Consider the following 21,718-nt stretch of genomic DNA (forward strand, 5'->3'; position numbering starts at 1 on the left):
TTTCAATGAGACAACCTATAAGACAATCTATTGTATGAGTTGTCTAATAAGTAGTCTCAAAATTACGTGTCACACATGAAACTACCTATGAGACGATACCAATGTACTTGCCCTTAGGCTGTCCGCAGTTGGATCTCTATCCCACACGGTAAGCCGTTTTCAGTTTGTTTTTAGCGAGAAAATCGCCGCAGCGGCGCTCGCTATCGCATGCGCTAAAATACCGCGGGCAAGCGCATCCGCAATTCCTAGTGTGGTACAGAGCGTGCACCATCAGCGACGTGGCGCGGGGCCCGGCGCCCGCTCCAACCACCTCGAGGGAGCCCCGCACCGCCTCCTCTCCCTCCGCCGCTAGCACCTTCTCTGCCTCCGCCGCACCGGAGCCCAACGCCTCCGCCTGCGCCCGCGCGGGGCATGGCTGCTGACCGGGAAAGAGAGCGGGCAGCCGTTGGCGTGCGTGGCGAAGGGAGAGCTCGATCCGCACGCTGGCGAGCTCCAGGGGCCGCTCCGGGCCGTATGCTCGCCGTCGGGCTGCGCACTCCAAGGGCGAGCTCTGGCGAAGCGAGGTGCGGAGGAAGGGGAGGGGCGGACGCCCAAGCCGCCCCACCGGATCTGCTCCTGGCCGGATGCCCAAGCCGCGCCGGAGGAGGCCCTCCACCGGCGCCGGTGAGGCCGCCGCAGCTCCTCGCCCGCCGGCCCGGCGTGGAGGGAGCTGGGGAGGCCGCCGGCCACCGCTCCGCCCCGCCCTGTCGTGGGAGTAGTGGAAGGGGAAGGGAAGGCCACGCACACGCCCCGTCGCCGCCGGCCCCCGGCACATGGCCCTCGCCTGCGCGCTCCTGCTAGTGCGCGGCCCCCAGTCCACGGTGCGCCCGGCCGCCGCGGCCTCCGCCCAGTAGAGCAGGGGACCAGGGGAGGAGGGGTGCTGGGGAGGAGGGGCCGCGGAGCAGGGGATCTGCCGGGCTGGCCCCCGCTCGCGAGCTCCGCCACGGCAGCACGAGGGAGTTCGAGCTCCGCCGCGCCCGGGGGAGGGAGCAGGGTGAGGGAGGAGGGGCGCCCATGGAGGGGTAGAGGAGCGCCGGCCGGGGAGAGAGAGACGGGAGTGGGGGAGGGAAGGGGGGAGAGAGGAAGAAGGGGAAAGAAAAAATAAAATAATTCTGACAAGTGGGTCCCGCGGCTGGTAGTTGATATAGAGTAGAGATATAGAGAATGAATGGGCGCAGCGAAACTGGATATAGAGAAGAGAATCTCGATGACCAGGCAAAAATATTCTGTTTAGAGAGTGAATTAAGAGTATGACAAGTGCAGATAGCCTTACAGAGAGTTGCTCTCTATAACTTCACCCACGTCACTTGTAGAGAGCACTATAGAGTACTCATCCAATGAATTAGCAATAACACGTTTTACAAAAAAAATTGTGGCCCCACATGGTAGTTTTATTTAGAGTAAAATGCACCAGAGGTCCATCAACTTGTGAGAGGGTGTCACTTAGGTCCATCAACTTTGAAATTGCATTTTTTAGGTCCATAAACTTGTAATTTGTGTCAATTAAGTCCACAAACTGTGAAAGTCTATTTCTAGATCCATAAACTTGTAATTTGTGTTACCTAGGTCCACACCCCTCCACATAGCCTTCATGCATTAATATCGCACCTACATAAATCTACACGATGCCCACACATTACTGGATTTTGGTAGAAGGGTGAAATTTGAGCTCCGATTTTGAATCAAGAGCATATGGAGAGGAGATAGGATGGATGGAAGATTTATTTCGGATGTTATTGACATGTATTAGGATTTAAAGGGGAGCTTATAGATTTTCATTAGTGAACTCGAAAGCTTAGATCTCGATATGACCCTGTAATATGGGTGGAGAGGATGAGGTGATGGCTTGGGAAAGGTATAGGATGTCACAAGAGACTCAACAACATGTGTACCGTGCTAGGGGGATATTATGTTCTCCGCGGTGCGGGTAGTCGGATATGGTGGCGCCAGAAGTTGTTGTGAAAAATATTGTGCCGACGTTAGAGCTGGGTCAATCTAGAGTGGTTCTCGGTGAGTGGTTGAAAGATATACATGGACAGTCAGGCGACCTTTGTGTGTGCGTTTATGGCCACACGACTGGTCATGGATAAAATTTCTGGATATAAAAATATATTTTTGGAGTTTATGGACCTAAGTGGTACAAATTATAAGTTTATGGACCCAAAAATGCATTTTTAGAATTTATGTATCTATATTTCAAAATTTATGATCTAAATGATATAAATTACAAGTTGATGATTTAAAAATACACTTTTAGAGTTCGTGGACTTAAATGACACATCCTTACAAATTGGTAGACCTATTCTTTTATTTTCATTTTACCCACGGGGACCGTGGTGGGCGACCGTTCCGCCCCATCCCCGTCACGGCATGGCTCCGCCCCGCGGCCGCATGGACCCGCGGCGGCGACCCAGCTGCTCTGCCCCGGCCGCGTCACCCCGGCACGGCGGCCTGCTCCGCCTTGGCCCCGTCGACCCGCGGCGGCGACCCAGCTGCTCCGCCCCGACTGCGTCACCCCGGCACGGCGGTCTAGCTCCGCCTCGGTCCCGTCGACCCGTGGTGGCGACCGGCTCCGTCGCGGCGGCCTGGCTCCGCTCGGCCGCGTCGACCCGCGCGGCTGCTGCTAGCTCCATGGCGGCGGCCTCGCTCCAACCAGATGCGGCAGTTGCTGGCTCCGTCGCGGTGGCACCACTCCGATCTGCAAGAAGCAGAGTGGGTGGGGTCCGTTTGCGTGGAAGGGGGGGGGGCGCTCCGCCTTGCCTCATCCCCTTTCTCCTGCTCAGCGCAGAGTGGGTGGGGTCCGTTTGCGTGGAATGGTGTGCTAGCGAGAGCTGCTGCGTCTGTCGACGATTTCTCTCTCTTCTCAGTTTTTATTCTCAAAAGCTGACGTGGCTGTGCTATAGAGAGCTGATAAGGCTGACCTCAGTAGACCCCCCCAGCCGGCGCACGCACGCTACACGCACGCTGGCACCGCACACGTGGCCCAAACCCGGCCTCGCCACCTCCGCCCGCACGCCAGCCACATCACCATCTCGAGGCTTCCGCGGTATGCTGCTGAGGTTAGCCTAACGGCCCGTTGCGGGCGCCCTAACGCTGTCTCCAACAGCGTACAGCGTACATCTAAAAACCAGACCCATTCAAAAATTTACGTGGTGCACAGTACATTGGTACCCATCCAAGACGTGGCCATTCCAACAGCATAGCTAAGGCTCTTCACACTCGTCACTCTCTAAATTCACTCTCTAAAAGGAATATTTCTGCCTGGTCATCAAGATTCTCCTCTCTATATTCAGTTTCTCCGCGTCCATTCACTCTCTAAATTTCTACTCTATACCAACTACCACGAGTGGGGCCCACGTGTCATAATTATTTTTCCTTTTTTTAACCCCCCTCCCCACTCTCTCTCTCTCCCACCGCGGCCCCTCTCTCCCTCCCTCCGCCACCGCGCCCCTCCTCCCCCGACCTCCGCCGCCGTCCACCTCCTCCTCCGGCGGCGGGCCTCGCGACGCGGCGGCAAGATCCGGGCGCGGAGGCCGAGGCCCGCGCGGCCGGTGCCCGAGCGGGCCCGCGCTCCGCCCTACCCCCCGTGGCCATGGCGGCGGCGCTCCCCGACCCTGCTCGAGCGGCGGCGGGCCAACTCCGGGCGGAGCGGATCCCGGCGCGGCTGGCGGAGCTCACCTTCCGGGCACGCGCATGGGACGGCCGCTCGCCCGTGCCCGCCCTCGAGCTCCCCGCCCTCCTCCCTCTCCGCGCGCGGGTCCCCTGACCCCTGCTCGAGCGGCGGCGACCATGGGCGAGCGCTGGCGGCCGGCCATGGGCGAGCGCGGTGGCGGCCATGGGCGAGCGCCGCATCGCCCCCTCGCCTCGCGGCTCTTGGCGGAGGGCCTCCCGACGGAGCGGGGGCCCGGCCCCCGACGGCCGCCGCCCCGGCTCCCTCCGCTCACGCCGGCACCTCCTCTCGGCCACTCCTCCCCGACCTCCTCATTCCCCCTCCTCCCAGATCCCGGCGGCGGCGGCGGAGGCCGTGGCCGCGAGCACCGCAGGGGCGCAGGGCCCTACCCCCCCGGCGAGCGGCCCGGCCTCCCCGCCTCCCATGGCCGGCGAGCGGCCCGGCCTCCCTCGCCGGCCGCGGCCCTCCTCCCCGGCCTCCTCCCCTGCTGGGCGCCGCCCCTCCCCTGTCCTCCTCCCCTCTTCCTCTGAGCGCGCGGAGGCCAGGCACCTGGAGCTCGCCGGCGGCACCACCTCCCGGGGATCCATGGCGGGCCGGCGAGCCGTACTACTCCCTCGGTGGCGCGCGGCGAGGCGGCGGCGGCAGCGCTCGGCGAGCCGTCCTCCCCCCTCGGCAGCGCGGGCGGACGCGGCGCTGCAGGGAGCTGCGGCGGGATGCGCGCGGGGTGGTTGGCCGCAACCGACGTGGAGCATAGCGCACGTCCACAAGTTTCTCTGGGAATTGCGGACGAAAGGCCCTGCGGTACAATAGCACAGCGCTTATATAGCCCGCTGCGGGCTTTTTTTTTCTCTAAGGGGCTCTGTAAGCTGCGTTGTGTTTCTTTTACAGAGGCCGCTGCGGCAAGCCTAAAAGAAAAAAGAAAGAGCCCCCGAGCGGACGGTTGCGCGGCCAATTAATTTGGTGGAGGAGAGAGACGGGAGAGACAACTTATATTTGGGTTCTGACAACGCGCGGAGGGAAAATGGTAACGTGCTTTGCCTATTCCGCTGGAGCCTGATTTTTTGACGTGAACGAGGCAAAATACGTTTGGGTGCCGTAATAGCTACCCTGTTGGAGTCAGTGTCGGCGATGGCCATCGGACCTCGGCAATCCTCACCCTGAACTTCGGCTACTGCTGCCTCAACAAAGAAGATGGACAGGAGCACGGCAGCGGCCTTCTACAACACCACACATCGTATCCGCACACGCGACGAATTGATTCTTCTCTCAACTACGCTTAGATTATAAACCGAGCGGAAATTTTCTTGCTTACCACTTTATGCTTCTCGTAGTCAATATTTGAAGCGGCTTACCAAGTAAAAAATAATAATACCTAAAAATAAATGAAAATAATTTAAAACATAAGAGTTGCATTTGGTAAGATTATCGCTTATTTACACCGATAAGTCGATTATAATCGAAAAACAAACTGCCCCTATATTATCCCTTTTATCTTTCTATTTTATCAATAACTATTAGCACAAACCAATAATTCACCTTAACTCTTCTCAAATAGAGTATGTGTTGAAGCTCTTCCAATACGGTTGTTGGTTTGGGATAGAATTATTAAAAAATTGCAAAAGTAATTCATCCAATAAATATAAAAGAATTAGTAGAACATTCCCGTTAGATAGCTATTGGAACAGATTTTTATTAGGAAACTGCTGCATGCTCTCACTCCAGCGAGTCGAGCCGCTAAAAGATGGTCTGGTTGAAGCGACGGAGTTTTAGGCCTTCGGTCGGCGAGCACACCGACAAAAAAAAAAAAAAAACCCGGCAAGCACACCGACCTCAAATCCGACCGTTGCCTCCCCTCCCCAGTTCTTCCTCCCTCCGCCCCCAAATCCTCCAAGGCCGTACCGCCAGCAACACAACTCCAACGCACGGCGGCCCTTGGCGAGACAATCGAGCACCAACCGCCGCCGCGGGCTCGTCCCTTCTTTCCCCGTCCGCGTCCTCCCTACTGAGCGGAGCGGAGTTGAGGTGAGATAGCTCCGGGTTCGGGAATCGATTTCTCCGGCCGCTTCTTGCTTGCATCGACTTAACTTTTCATAGATTCCCCCCCACCCCCAACCTTGCTACGATGTGAACATCCGAGTCAAAACTCGAAACCCTAAGGTTGCCGCGACGCCCCGTCCTGTTCATGTATGGTCGCGTCGCGCGCGTTAGGGATGGGGGGCCCCGTTTGGGGATCTATTCGCTCTTATTTCGCTATCTCTAGATGTGCTCTATCCAAGAAGCGAGATTAATCCCCGTGTTAGGAAATCGCTTCTTGGGGGGCGCGACGCCAAGATTTCACGGCAGCGTGTTATGCCGAAGGATTCTAGTCGCGTACTGTATTTTCTAATCCTGTGACAGTTACGAATTGTTAGGCTGCTTATGTAAAAGTTCTCTGTGATCTTGCTTGACTTCATAGACGACGTGTGTTTTGATGTTCTCGGGCTAGAGCTTGCATTAATCATAGGGGCTGATCCAGACCCGGTGCTAACCTGTTAGGATTTTCCAATGTGAGGTCTATTGGAAAATCATTTTAAATTGCTACCATCAGTTATATACTTTTGATACATCAAATTCCAAAATCTATCACTGTAAAAAGAAATGTAACTTTTCTGCCTGTTCCTTCTTCTCCGGTCGCTACCGAATGTGTACTTTTGCTGTGATTTTTTTCATTAATAATTTTATGTTTAAATTAGCACCTGTATAGCGCAACTGTGCCCAGGTGCCTTCACCCCCTGTCGTCATCGATAAGTACTTTTGCTGTGATTTAGTTCCTTCACAGTTTCCTGTCTATTTTAAATTAGCAGCTGCATAGCACAACTCTGCCGCTGTTGCCTCCTCCTTGTCCCTGTCGATTACTTTTGCTGTGATTTAATTCATTTACAGTTTTCAGTCTATCTTACATTTAGCACTAGCATAGCCCATTTCTGGATCTTTTTAAACTTCAATAGAACACAATAGCTTAGTGGAGTTGTTTTGTATTATTTCTGTATCCTGATTATTTTTCCTTCATCAAACTATTGAACTTCAGCTTGGCTTTCAAGTTAGAAAAAGAAACCTTTTTGTTCAGTCATGGCTTTCCGAACTCCAGCAACTGTTCTGCTTAATGAGAACATGCAGATGATACAGAAAGGTGAGATTGTTTTTTACTGAAAGCTGATTTGTGACTGACATTTGCTGAAACATATAACCAACTTGTTTTATCCACATGTTTAGGCAAGAGGGCTGATGCACCAAGTACCAAACCAATGAATCCATCAACAAAACCTGGGCTTCAGGAGCGGAAGGCTCTTCAGGATTTGTCTAACATTCCTAAAGGCACTGCTTTAAGTAACAGGTCCTCCGTCAAAGAGAGATCCATCCTGAAAGATAAGTCCACTGTGAAAGAAAGGTCCAGCCTGAAAGAGAGACCTGCTCCTCACAACTTGTCTAACACCCTCAAAGAGAGGTCCATCCTGAAAGAGAAGTCTGCTCTGCGTAGCCATCGAGCAATTAATAGCCCAGTGAATATTTTTGCTGATGAAGAGATCAAGAAGTGTCATGAATGGGCTAAACACGGGGTGGAGGGCACTCACTTCACCGGAAATGATGCTGAGAAGTTGGATAAGGATGTGCAAGACAAACGTAAGAATCTTTAAGTCTAATGATTGCTCTTTTTGTTTCTTCAATACGCATGTGGTATTTTCTTTTTCTGTAGTTGAGTATGTCTGACTGTGTATGTTATATAGGTGTCAAGAAGAAAGTGGCGAAAGTTATGTCAGCATTACATGGCTGGTCAGATGTGGCAGTTGATCCTGTGATGTTTCCAGCTATGGTATGTGGCCCAACAGTACAATATTTCACATTTCACACAGGTTGTCTTAAGGTCCAAGTACTTTATCAGTGAGTTAGATTCAGTGGGTATTCACTTTTGAAATAGTCATGTCTGTTTCAATAAGCCTATGACGCTACACATTCGCAATCAGGCATACAAAACTTATTATTCTTAAATAGGGAATTTAAAAAGTACATCTTCTTGCTATTTTGTTGCTTAGTTCTTGGACATAGTTCTTGGAGTTATGGGTTAAGACAGTAAAATCATTTGTCACCCAGCTTTCCAGTGTCAACATAGTGCTTTATGTAATAGTTTGGCCTATTAGTATTATGTTTCATTAGATACAAGCAAGGAAAACTTGCGGCGATGAATTTGAACTGTTCTGCACTTATGCTACCTAAACTTGGTTGATAAATCGATTAAAAAAGCTTGGTTTTGATGGTTCATCCATGTCTTGCATGAAGGAATATCATGTCTTCTGTTATGTAAGATTATATAATGTTATAGGCTAACAAGGTTATTGTGCTGGTAGTAACTATTTGTGGCAAGATATGCTTATGAGATGGTACTTCAGGCGATTCAGAATTGAGCTCTTTTACTTTAAAACATTTCTTTTGCAGAAGTATATTCTGAAATGTAAAGTTTATTTGAATAATCATCCTGTTTCTAGATGTTGGATTTTTTTTTCTTTGCCAGTAGTACTGAACGAAACTGGTTATCTATGAATATGTTTATCTATGAATATGTATTGTGTCACAAGAAACTGGTTTTTTTTTTATTGTGTCACAAGATATGGACATCTTGTCCCATTGTAGGCTCTTCATTTTGTGTCACTTAATAATATCCCGTGTCATCAGAAGAAGTCCTACGCATTTTACTTGTCATTTGGTATGACACTGCCGCTGGCCTATTTTTTTCTAAATGTTGCCATCTAAGGGGAAAAAACACCTGAACTCCATGTAGATTAAGTGCTGATGATATGTAGCATCAGTAGAAGTTCAATGACAGTTCATTCATCTGAATTATTCATCATCTTGAGTGTTTCAGTTGGCATCTGTATGCAGTTTGAGTTATGCTCCGCTCTTGGTCATAATTTCACACTCTAGAGAACCAGAATACTTCAATAGAACAATTGTGTCTTCCACCATTCAGCAACACTTCTGGCTCCATTTCTATCTTTAAGAGCATTGTAATACTCGTCCCACTATTTCCGTTATGCTTCTTTTCCTTATTTTTTTCCTATAGTTTATAACAAATGGGAAACAAAAAGTATGTACCTGACCTCGTGTATTTCAGTGGCTTTTGACACATACAAAAATGCTCAGAAACTGTTTAAACATGTACATAAATCATATGGTTTTTTCCTGCATATAGCTCCATTTAAAGCAAGTGAGCAACATAGCACCAGAAGCATAATGTTCCACAAAATAGCATTCTTGCATTCTTCTCCATTCTCTCCGCACATTATTATACTATAAATGTAATATCATCTGTCTGTTTATGATTTAGGAGGTTGCCAATTTTCCAGAAGAAGTAAAAGAGCTGGAGCTGGAACCAGAGATTCTCCCAGACAACATTAGGCATCTCTCTATCTCAGGCAAGAGGGCCAATGCACCAAGGGCCAAACCACTGAAGCCATCTGTGCCTAGGTGTCAAGGGCGGAAGGCTCTTCAGGATTTGTCTACTAACACCCTCTCAGAGAGGAAGGGTCTTCAGGATATGTCTAACAGTCTCAAAGAGGAGTCCATCCTGAAAGAGAGGTCTGCTTTGTGGAGCCACAAAGTGACTCAGAATCCACTGAAACTATTCACTGTTGAAGAGACCAGAAAATGTCATGAATGGGCTAAGGATGTGATTGAGGGCTCTCACTTCACAGGAAATGATCCTCAGAAGTTGGACAAGGACGTGCAAGAAGAACGTAAGAATTTATGTTGTGATTGCTCTTTTGTTTCTTAAATATGCTGATAGTATCTTCTTCTTCTTTTCTTTTCTTTTTTTTGAAATATTTCAGTTTACTTGCATGTAACATATGCTTTCCCATCCAGGTGATAAAGCACAGCTTGCTGAAGACTCATCTACTGATGATGAGTTTGACGAGTACCCATTTCTGGACTACAATCCTGTTAAGTTTGAGCTGCGAGATGAGCCAGGGATCCCGGACCTGCGAGCGAATTGATGAATCTATGCTCGCCTTAACTGAAAGCTATGCTTTTGCTGTGCTTTATGCTGCTTGCTCTGTAGCACTCTATGTAGTATGATGTATATATTATGCTAGTGGGATTTGAGATATCCTTCCTTCCCCAACTCTATTCTGATGGTGATGGATGTGTATGATGTAGGAAGTGTTGTTTCCAGGCTGATGTTCTAAATCATTTTCTGAATAAACTTGTGATGGGGGACTAGCCTTCTGGAGGCTTCCGTGATATTGATTTCTTTGGGCGAATAACATGTCATGGGCACATGAAAGAAGTTTGGCCTAGTAATTGCCGGTGCTCTGAGATGCTCAGATCTGAAGATGAGGTCTACCTTATCACCATCATGATGTAATAGTAGTATTATTTCTTTATTTCTTTGCTATAGACTGACTCTGTATGATATACTTCCTCCGTTTTAAATTAGAGACTGTTTCAACTTTTCTAGGCACGCAATATTTTCTAAGTACAAAGATATACTATCTTCGTTTCAAATTATAGTTCATTTTATCTTTTTGACCCTAAGTTTGACCACTTGTTTATTAAAAAATTTAAACAAAACCACTTTTTTTTTTGTGGTTTGCTTTATCAATACAAGATCTTCAAAAATGATTTGAATTTGACTATGTTTGTACAAATTTTTTAAATAAGACAAATTGTCAAATTTTGAGTTAAAAAAATCAAATGAACTATATTTCGAAACGGAAGTAGTACCATAGACACTACGATATCTTGATACATAGGTAAAAACCTATAATTTGAAATGGGACGAGCATACGCATGATATCAGTCGGCGGTTGCTGGGTCGTGGTAGAGGAGATCCCCTCGCTGTCAGCCCAGAAGATGTTCAGGTGGATGGACGGATTCGGTGACGCTTGCTCTGCGGCACCTCCGCGAGTCGTCCACCCGGCACATCTCCCTTGCGCACGGCCGAACCAAACAGAAACCCCGAACCGACGCAACGCGCGTACGCGTTTACGTCGGAATGGAGCTTCGTGATTCGCCCCTGAAAGTCTACAGTCCTCGGCCTTCGACCAGTTCTACTTCCACGGTTCCATCACATGCTTTCCAGCACCCTTCCTAAACGCTACTGCCACAGCTATAGCTCCCCACCACCGGTCCAGAAGTTGAAATGAGCTGGAGCTTACTCGGAGGAAAAATACCATCTAACAGTGTCTTGACCACACAAAGTATAGTAAGGTCAGTCTCAATGGAAGTTTCATAAAAGGTTTCATGATATTAAATACCATCACTTTTACTGACATGGCAAGGAGAGACAAGGCTAGAGTTTCATGGGATGTGAGAAGAGTTTCATCACCATAAAACTCGTCTGTCACAGTTAGCTAGTTCTCAGTCTAGATAACTGTGTCCATAAAACTCTCACTGAGACTGGCCTAACGCTATGGTTCAGACTTTCGAAGTATGATCAGCATCTGCTCGACACATGTTGCGAGAGACAAGCATTAATGTTGAGATTATTATTTCTTTATGGTCTGTGATGAATGTTGCATGAAACAAGATGTTAGTATTGCAGTGGGAATTTTCTATCCTCAAACTGGAAGTCAGTCATTTGCATAAATAATTATTTGACGTTGCAATGTTTGATTTCTGATGTTACAACTGTTTATTAATAATGTTGCGACGGACCACCTGATAAAAAAGTTCTAGTTAGACATCCACTAGAAGTGCCGCGCGGAGTAACATAGTACTAAGCAAAACGGATGACCCAATGGACAATAGAGCTAGTTACAAAGTCAATTTTGGTACTCCTTCATTTTTTGCATGTTGTATTAGGTTTGTTCTAAGTCAATTTATTCAACATTGATCAAGTTTGTAAAAAACTATAATAGCTTCTACAGTCCTAAATTTATTTGATTGAATCTATTATGGAATATATTTTGAGAGTGCATATATTTATTATTATTATTATAGGAAAATAAACATTTTGATCCTTCAACTTCACTCCAAGAGTCAAGTTCATCTCTCAACTTTTTAAAAAAGCCAATTTAGTCCCTCATTTTTTTTATTTTTAAATCAAATCCATCCTTATATTAATGTAATTCTCCATAATGCGTGAGACTAATGCAAAAGTCCTCTTTACCCTTGGTTATTTCCTCTCCTTCACAAGTCACATTTGAGCAGTGTTGCCGAAGTTGATCAAACATATGCATGTTGTTTTTATATAATCTAGGTTAAATTAAATGTGAAAGAGCACTTCAATAAATATGTGAAACAAAAACCCACGAGAAAAAGTAGCGGACCTAATATGTCGTATCATTGATTAACTACAACAATAATATAATATAATAAAAATTGAGTATGAGAAGAAGAAGCCAAGACCAAAAATGGTTGTTCATATCGTTAGTAGGAAGAGCCACATCAGCACAAGGATAAATTTGATCAAAAATAAAAGTTGAGGAACCAGATTGGCCAATCAGAAAGATGAGGGACGAACTTGACCTCGGAGCAAAATTTAGGGACCAAGACACTTATTTCACCTATTACTATTATTACTTTTTATAGAATAAATTTATTTAAAATTGAATAATTTTAATTTAGAACAAATCTAACACGAGATGGAAAAAAAACAAAGTGAGTGTATCATATGTAGAGCTTTGCGAGTCGAATATTTCCCAAAAATCAATTTGTCGGTCAGGGGAAAGCTGGCCTAGGCCTAGGGATGGCAACGGGTATATACCCGTCGGGTAGTGGCCACCCATACCCGTACCCGTTAGGATTAAATTTTACCCGTCGGGTTACCCGTACCCGCATACGGGTAAGAAAATGATTCCATACCCATACCCGCCGGGTAATTTTTACCCGTCGGGTAACCCACACCCGAAATCATACCCGAATATTACATGTAAATATTAGACATTCACATAAAAAATAAATCATTACAAGCTTCATTTCAACAAATTAATGGCTCATATGGGTTAACATGAGTTAGAGAGGGTTCAACAATATATATACTATGAGGGTTTAATTGGATTTGAGCTAAATTCATAGGTCATATGGGCTAAAATGAGTTAGATACTTAGACTCATTTGTTTTTCCTGCGGGTATTTCTTACCCACGGGTAGGCGGGTATGGGTAGTATAAACCCGCACCCGTACCCGCCATACCCGATGGGTATAGGATTTATTCCAATAATGTACCCACGGGTAGAAAAATCATTCCATACCCGCCTTCTTATCGGGTAAACTCGGGTTTCGGGTACCCATTGCCATCCCTACCTACGCCCAACCCCTCCGCCCGATCTGTCCCCACTTTTCAGTGGCAGAGGATAAGTTTGGCAGGATTCACGCGTCCCCATAGCAATCTACAAATCCCCACCCGTCCGCCACCAAGCCCTCTTCCATCCGCAGCGACGCGCAACCCCCGCGTCTCGAGCGAAAATTCCCCATTCCCCCCGCCCTCGTCCCATCGTCGAGAGAGAGAGGGAGATGGCGTCGGTGTCGGAGATGCAGCCGCTCGCGCCGGCGGGGTACCGCCGCGCGCCGGAGATGAAGGAGAAGGTGGAGGCGTCGGCGGTGGACCTGGAGGCCGGGACCGGGGAGACGCTGTACCCGGGGATCTCGCGCGGGGAGAACGCCCTCCGCTGGGGCTTCGTCCGCAAGGTCTACGGCATCCTCGCCGCGCAGCTGCTCCTCACCACCGCCGTCTCCGCCCTCACCGTCCTCCACCCCACCCTCAACGCCACGCTCTCCGACTCCGCGGGCCTCGCGCTCGTGCTCGCCGTCCTGCCCTTCATCCGTAAGCCCCCGCGTTCGCGTCTGGGTTTGTTGTGCTTGGTTCGAGAATATTCTGTTTTCTGATATCGGTTGATTAGGGTGCCGCGATGCCCATACGACACTAATTAGCGATTAGTTTGATGCGTTGACTGAATGCAGTGTTCCTATTTGTTAGTTATTACGACGAATAGCTGTTTGGATCTGGCTCGTATAGCTGTTCTGGATCTGGATCCAGGATGTAAATAACCCAAGCTTGAATTTTGTCACATGTTTTACAAATGTTAATTGGGCTTTGGTCTCCAATTCCTTAACTAGATATATGTTGCTCAAATTTCCTTTTGCTTTGCAATTCATGTTACATGCTTTACAAAAGTCAACTGCACTTAGTGTGGATGACCTGTATAGATATTATGGATCATGGATGTGCACTTACCTTAACTAAGGTTTCATAGGGTCAATGGGCTTCTTAGGTCTAATACGTGCTGTAGTCCCATATCGATTATGAATTCTAAAGGATATTGTTTTACATATTCCAGTTGCATAATTTAATTGGGAAAGTGGACTATTTCCCTTTGTCATATGTCAATTTTTCCAGTTTAATATTTCCATGATTGGCAACTTGATCGCATATTCTGAGCAGATGATCTCATCCACAGGCTTCATAGTAACTTGCCTGGTCTGACATTTGTAATGTGCTGTATGAAGTTACCAACAAGCCTATGCAAGAATTATTGTGTTGATGATGAGTTGTTCAACTTGCGGTCGTATTCCCAATCATCAAATAGATATTAAATTGAGACAATAGAAACGTGTTGTAGCTCTAAACTTTCTCTCAACTATATTGTGCACTTGACACAGCATGTGCTATGATTCCATGATATTAGGAGCTAGAGAGGTTCACTATGTAAATGAGTAAGTAGTGGGAGCCATTTGCGTCTAATGAGTTTTATGGTAGCTAAACTCTCCGCATGTTAATCCCATGTTACAACATTAAGAGATGCCAAATGCATAACCAAGTTGAGAGCGCTTGGCATTGCTACCGATTTGTCTTGTTCCAATTTGATGTTTGTCTTGATCATCTTCAACTCAACCATAACGTTGGAACATGTTACAACACAATAATGGCCTTACTTAGGGATCCTGGTTAGTTGCCAGGAAGTCTATGGGGGAGTGTTATCGTGCTGATAACGTGTTGTGATATCATGGCTGTGTTGCTGATGATGCTATACAAATATAAATTGGAACAAGAGAGATGTGTTGTCGTGCTAGCTTTCTCTGCCTTTATTATGCCATCGATTTGAGAATACAAGGATATGAGTATGGCATTTTGCAAAGGAGGCATGAAACTGAGTTGTCATTTGCCCTTTTTAAGGAATTATCCAAAACTCCCTTACTCCCTTACTCTATATAGTGAGTACAGTAGAATTGAGTGGGTAGAGAGAAGTAGGGGAACAGCTCTCGAGTGCTGGGTGTGTATATATTCTCTCCATTTTCGTTTGCTTGATATTGAATTTGACTTTCGTCAAGGTTTTTGACCATTGTAGAATGCCAATTTTGTAGCATAGAAGTAGCAAAAGTTGACTTGTAATCCAAAGTCCTATCATTGTGCATTTAAAGCTATTGGCTTTTATGGTGAAGTAACAACAAAGCTCAACCAAAGTCAATGGTGTCAAGTAAATGAAAATGGAGGTAGCATAATGTATGGCTTGACAATGCTTTCTGCAGCAAATGGCTTAACCTAATTGAGGGTTCTGGTTATCTAGCTCAACTATAGAGTTTGTGGGTTGCTGTTTGCCAGATAAACAGGCATACAAGAATGCTTTGATAATTAAATCAGTAGATTTTATCTGTTGATTATGGAGGGATCAATACCAGTCTCAATTATTGGACCAGAGATGCAATAAGTTTTTCAGGTTTATTTTTACTTGTGTTAATGTCTATCTTAGGTTTTTGCTAGTGTCGCTGTTCCTCTTAGGACACCCAAATATACTATTGCCTTTTGAGAAAATCTGAACAGGCATGATTGTTATTTTCAATTACTAGATTGGTTTTTATTCACTAACTATTTTCTGATATTTTCTGCAGTGATGATCCCATTGTATCATTATCAGCACAAGCACCCCCACAATTTCGTTTTCCTGGGTTTGTTCACTTTGTGCTTGAGCTTCAGCATTGGTGTCGCTTGTGCTAACACTCAGGGTTTGTTATTTTCTTCAAATAGTTTGATTCTTTTTCTGTGGATATGTATTGTGGTTTTGTTTAGCAATCATTTACTTATTGCAGGAAAAATCGTTCTAGAGGCTTTGGTATTGACAGCTGGTGTGGTTGCATCTTTGACTGCTTATGCCTTCTGGGCTTCAAAGAAGGGCAAGGAATTCGGATACCTGGGGCCTATTCTGTCTTCTGCTCTTACTATCCTTGTCCTAACAAGCTTTCTTCAGGTAATGCCTATGAACTATGATAAGCTCTAAAGGAATGCACTCTGTTCACAAATACTTCATGTTAGCACCTGAGCAATCCACTGCTTGCAATAACCGTTTGTTCTGTGGGGGTGCTGTTTTGCAGATTTTCTTCCCATTGGGACCTGTATCGGTTGCTTTATTCGGCGGGCTCGGAGCTTTGGTCTTCGCAGGCTTCATTCTGTATGACACCGAGAACTTGATCAGGCGCCACACCTATGATGAGTACATCTGGGCGTCCGTTGGGCTCTACCTTGACATCCTGAACCTGTTCCTTTCCATCCTGAACATGCTCAGGAGCATGCAATCCGACAACTAGTGGGCTCCATCAGCACGAGCTGGACCTTGTGCGAACCTGGTCAAGGCGTCGTCCTTTGCATGGTGCCGTGGTCTTTTGAACTGTAATACGTATACAGTCCTGTGAGTCCGACTATCGTCAGAGGGTGAGATCAAAGTACAAAGTGTATAGTTCTTAGTTCGAGTCTGTCTAATTTAACACGGTCACGTGCGTGTTACCGTAAGATTGTGATGGCATGCTGCCAATAATTTTCACCTTGCTGCTTTTGTGCCTGTGCGTGCTATATGCTCTCTCCTTATTGGCTTCGGGAAGGGTTTTCTCCACATTCGTTCAGCCTGCAAACGGAGGGCGTGTTTTACAATCGCATTGTGCCCTTTACAGTTCCTAGAATTGGAGCTCTCTTCAGAAGACACAAGGCACATTAGTGCGTTTGTTCTCAATGCGTGCTGGTGATGTTTCTAGCTTTAGCTGAACTGCTGCTGCATCCAATTATTCAGTTACGGGAATTAGGTGTTGGCGTTCACTCTTGAATCATGTATTCATATCCACATGCAGAAGTTGAGCACGATGCAGTTCACGCTCAGGGCACACCTTTTTTTTTTTTTGCAGTTCACGCTCAGTCCAATTATGCAGTTCACGTTCAGGCAATTTTGGAGGTTCAACAGAGCCTTTTTTAAAAACAAAAAAAAAAGCACCTGATCAGTTGCTTCAAAAACCAAAATGCTGTCCTTAAAAGAAAAGAAAAACCAAAATGCCGTGTTGGGCCTTGCTAGTATCTGTCTGCAATTGGCACAGATGCAACTTCAGCATTTTGCTTGCTCTCGCTGGAGATTTTGTTGGAGGACGTATCCGTTTGGCACATGGGTACAACCGTGGGCTGGGCTGGCAATTTGGCATTTCGTTTCTTGCTTCCAGGCTATCGCACCGCTCTCTATTATTATCGGGTTGCAAGCGAGCTCGGTCTGTACTGCTGCAAGAAACTTGGAGCATTTTGCAGATCCTATCCTGAATTCCTGATGAGTAAAGCAACTCATGGCCGAACTTCAAAGGGACCTAGGGGGCTACGAGCTATGGCCTGCTCCGCTCCACGGGTGCCGGCTCGAGTTCGCGCAGCCATCCCCGCCCCGTGTCGGCACTCGGCACCCACGGCCACGGACGGCGGACCACACCACCCAGGAGGCTACGGGCTATGGCGGCCTTGCGGCCCTCCACGGGTAATTCCGTTCCCTCGAGAAGCCAAATCCCACCACTCGGTTGGCGTCGGCCGTCGCAACAGGATCACGACCGCCCGTCGCATCCCCCCGCGGGAAATTGTGCGCGGCGCGGCGCGGTGCGCCCAATCGCGTCGCCGAGTGTGCCGCCCCGGGGCGCCCGACGCCCGGAGAGCGGCCGGCACCTTTCCGGCCGGCTTTTCCCCGTGACCGCGAGCCGCCCCGATCGCTCCAGGCGCCAGGGGCCCCGCCGCCCCGTGCTAGGCCAACGGGAAAAAAACTAAAAGGCAGAGTGGCTGTCCGGACGGCCGGCCGGCCGTCGCCTCCCCTCGTGCCGGCGGACGTCCCCAGCCACCCGGGCAAAGCTGAGCAAAGGGGTGGATGATGGATGGCTGGACGCCTGGACGGGACAAGCGCGCGCGTCGACCCACGCTTCCCGTGCGCCGGGCTGCCGGCCACTCGCGCTTTCCACCATTTCACTGTTGCCGCCCGCGCGCCTGTGCTTTGCCACCCGGTCCCAGGCCAAACAAAATCCCCGCGCCATGCCCGGGTGAGCATGCATGGCGGGTAGGCAGGTTCTCAAGAGGGAAAAATGAAAAAAGAAGTTACGGTTTTTACCCAAAAATATGGCACGGCCCATTAGCACGTACCAGTGGTGGTAAAGGGTCTCAAGATTTAATTTAGATATAATCCAATGGTCGGATTCTAAAAAGATCGGGGTTCTAATCTTATATAATTCTATACTAAAATTATATATATATATATAAGAATCATATTGGATTGTGAAGTTACCGCCTCTAGCTGGCACTAATTTCTGGTTCGTGAGCACGGAGGTTAGTTACTAGTTCTACCTAGGCAGCTCGAGCTTCTTTAGTTGCTGTAGCTTTCTATCACCACTCTCCGCCATGCCGTGCTCCCAAATTACACTCCTTTCGAGGCCCATGATGTGCTGAGGGTTCCAACTAACCGGCCCCAACCGCAAAGGAGAACGAAAATTCATGGCACTTGCGGTACGGGATGGAGAGGGGGAGAGAATGAAGAAAGGAAGGCAAAGAAGAACGTGGAAAAAAAAGATGTCAAATGTGGCAAATTCCCCTCCGAGATTGGTTCCATTGTGAGTTGGTATAAAGTACTAGTACACTATTATTCTGAAATTTCTTGGAATTATTCTGAAATTTCTTGAGCTGCGGATAACAAGCATGCATCGTCCCAAAACGTCAAGTCCGCTTTACAAATTTGCTGTTCTTTCTTCTAAGCAAACAGATAGCATCTTCTTTGTTCTTCTTCTTCTTCTTCTTTTGAAAATACGCAAACAGATAGCATCACTGTTATCTTTTGCAGCCTAGTACTTGGGTCCTACTAATCCATCATCACTGTCCCATTGTGGCACTACTTTCGTACATAAACACTGCACAGAACCTCTTTAATTGGAGACACCCGGAAAAGGTATTGGGATTAAGAAAAATAAGGTACCAGGGAAAAAGGTCGCAACTTTTCATTTTAAAAGCCCTAAAAGCCCATGGCAGCGCGGTGGTTACAAATGCGCATGTTCCCAATCATGCCGTGCTCCTGCTCAAACAGATGGACATTCTCCTTTACAATCAGCCCCGAAAGCAAACGTCAGATCATGTGGAGTACATGTACATGAAGCTTGTAGGAGAGGCTTGTCCCTTCCCTTAAGACCGGTTTAGAAAGGCAACTGCTAACGATGTGAAGCAATTAGAGAGATGGCAGAATGACAATAATCTAAAGGTGCCTTTAGATTCACCTATAGCCCCCCTCCCCTCCCGCAGGCTCTTTCGGGCTCTAGTGCTGTAGCCTTCAGGAGCCAGTGCCGGTGAAGCTAGAAGTTTGGGCTTCACTGGCTCCTAGTGGTTAGCTAGCTGATTTTGCCAAGGGAGAAAAAAAAGGAGCTTCTAAGTTTGGTCTTGTTTCTTGGTTTGTGATGGTGTAACAGCTTATTTATATCGCCCTTTTTATTTTTCATCCAAATGTTCCCCCACAACTTTGTTTGCAGATCCTTTTGAGAGCGATACATTCGATAAGATTTTGGGCTTTACTTCAGAAACAGAAGGACAGGAACACTGTATCAAAGACTTGTCGAGTGTCGAGTCCATGGCTATGGAGATCTTGGCCAAAAAAAAAGATGGTGATTTAGTAACAGACTTTGTTTATAATACTAAGCCGTTTGTTAAATTTTTCCCTTTTCCTCCATGCATGGTTCTCTATTTGTAATAATGGATGGATATTCACACTGTGATGTAGAGGCCAGAATATTGAAATGTTCCTTTATTTATCTATAAAAAATATATATACTACAAATATCTCGGGAAAGAAGAAAAAGAAAAATAACCTTTTTTCAAAGGTTGGAAAAAGAATGGGGGGAAAGAGTAGACAGGCGGAACTATCCGATAGCGCTGCTACCTATGGGCCACCCGTACAAAGTTGTGACATATGGTAGGCTTTTGGGCGGGCGCGAGGGAATATGGGCACGGCGCAGTGTGTGTGTCCGATGCAAATACCCTAGCGAGAATGTGATAAAGCAAGTACGCATACGCTACCCGCTCCCCCACTGATTGGCACGCCTGCTTTCTCTCGCGAAACTTACCACCGTGTACCGTATCCAGTTGCAGCTTGCAGTGCAGCCCAGATCATGGATCGATAGGGCAGAATCTCCCATTGCTTCTTCCCATGGCGTAGGGTAGCAAGTCCGGAGCATACTGTTCCCCCGTCATTTTCCTCGCGGGGCATCTATTTCTGCCTGCCAAGTTGATCGCGCAGCTCTTGCCTGCACTCACACACTGCACGTTGCCATCAGCTGGACGCCCTTTTCTTTTCTTTTTTTTTCCTCCGGGTCCGGGGAGGGACACGTACGCCGGCGTCGCGATCGGCGTTGAGTGCCCGGAGGCCAGCCCGGGCCGAATCCTACCCGCACCTGCACGTCGCCGGCGCGGTGATCACGCGGCGGGACTGGATGCCGATGCGAATGCGATGAGATCGGGCAGCAGCAGCAGAGACCGGTGGATTGGGTTTGGAGGAACTGGGATAGGTGATGGATCCCACTCGCGATCACCGCACCAGCACCTCGCCGCCGCCGGCCGTTCCAGTCCCGTGTGCGTGCACTCATCGCCAAGCCGGGGACGGCGGATGGGCCATCCGACCGTTCCTCCTCTCTTTGCACGGGCGGACGAGATGGAAAGGGCATCGGATTCCGATGCCCCCCGGGCACTGTGATGCGCAGCGATAGGGCAGCCGGGTGGTGGTGGTGGTCATCGAGTGCCCGTCGTCCATGGTCCATGGATCGGTGGCCCGTAGAGTATACGATGCCCAGTCATGCTGGGGCTGCTGGGCCATTAGGGTGCTGCTGAAACAAGGGAAAAGCAGGGAGCTTTGTCAAGGCCATCTTCTGACACTCTGCGTGTTAGAATTGATGGATCGACTAGAGAGTAAATTAGAGGGGTTACTTTCTTTTTCTTTTCTTAAGGATGTATAAGTTGCGGGACACCACGGGTTCGTTGGTGAAGTTCTGCGCTAGGGCAGAGAGGTCGTGGTGGCGACGCCGAGCCGGCGATGTCGTGGTCGTTGAAGGCCACTGACGCAGTGAGTCGCCGGAGTCGTAGAGAGCGGCGCCGGTGGCGCGCAGTGACGTCCGGCGACGAGGACGTCCTTGCTATGGCGAGGACGATGGCGTCAGTGGGCTTCTCGCCGCTGCAGCGCCCCCTCTCTAGATCGGATTAGGGTTAGGACGGTGGGGAACAGTGGTAGCGGTGAACCTCGTGACGTGCGCTGCAGCCCCACCTCTTTTATATATGGCACTGCTCGACGGGGGTCCACCAGCCGTCTATTGGACTGGGCATCCCCGATCAGGACGCGAGTCAAGGGTCCAGTTTGTCGTTGGGCCAACTGGTGGAGATCAATACTAACATTCTTTCCCTTGATCTCACCTTACACTTTTAAACTATTCAACTTAAACTTAACTCTTTACTATTTATTTACTTGCTTTGCTCTTGGTCCTCATCTCATTGCAGATCGGTATGTAGGGCATGCCTCATCATGGCAGTTATCACTTACTATCAGATTAACAGCCACAATACACCTTTTTGTATTGAAACAAGACCTTAACCTTTCTTTGGCCCTTTAGTAATCCAGAAATCAAAGGCCTCCCGTAAAACCCATGTCGACTTGGGCGGTAGACCTTTAATAAGCGGATCCGCAAGCACTTGCTTGATACTTTGATGCTCAATGCTTTCATATGATTCTGAATT

The 21,718-nt window shown here is 47.9% G+C and overlaps 2 protein-coding genes across 4 annotated transcripts; both read left to right on the forward strand.

Moving 5' to 3' along the window:
- The first annotated feature begins 5,482 nt into the window (after positions 1–5,482).
- LOC120698771 lies at positions 5,483–9,991 on the forward strand. Of its 3 annotated transcripts, none has more exons than XM_039982500.1 (6): positions 5,483–5,731; positions 6,777–6,878; positions 6,962–7,369; positions 7,474–7,559; positions 9,069–9,477; positions 9,605–9,991. In XM_039982500.1, the coding sequence occupies exons 2-6, from the start codon at positions 6,818–6,820 to the stop codon at positions 9,733–9,735; spliced, it is 1,095 nt and encodes a 364-aa protein (XP_039838434.1). In that variant the 5' UTR covers positions 5,483–5,731; positions 6,777–6,817; the 3' UTR covers positions 9,736–9,991. The 3 variants fall into 3 exon arrangements, with proteins under 3 accessions (XP_039838434.1, XP_039838436.1, XP_039838435.1); XM_039982502.1 differs by having other exon boundaries at positions 9,072–9,477; XM_039982501.1 differs by lacking the exon at positions 5,483–5,731 and adding an exon at positions 5,846–5,866.
- A 3,076-nt stretch (positions 9,992–13,067) lies between these two features.
- LOC120698772 (BI1-like protein) lies at positions 13,068–16,514 on the forward strand. The gene is made up of 4 exons (XM_039982504.1): positions 13,068–13,507; positions 15,571–15,684; positions 15,769–15,926; positions 16,051–16,514. Exons 1-4 carry the CDS (start codon positions 13,198–13,200, stop codon positions 16,261–16,263), a joined length of 795 nt encoding a protein of 264 aa, XP_039838438.1. The 5' UTR covers positions 13,068–13,197; the 3' UTR covers positions 16,264–16,514.
- The last annotated feature ends 5,204 nt before the right edge of the window (positions 16,515–21,718 follow it).

Source organism: Panicum virgatum, chromosome 3K (assembly GCF_016808335.1).
Source record: "Panicum virgatum strain AP13 chromosome 3K, P.virgatum_v5, whole genome shotgun sequence".
Classification (NCBI taxonomy): Eukaryota; Viridiplantae; Streptophyta; class Magnoliopsida; order Poales; family Poaceae; genus Panicum; species Panicum virgatum.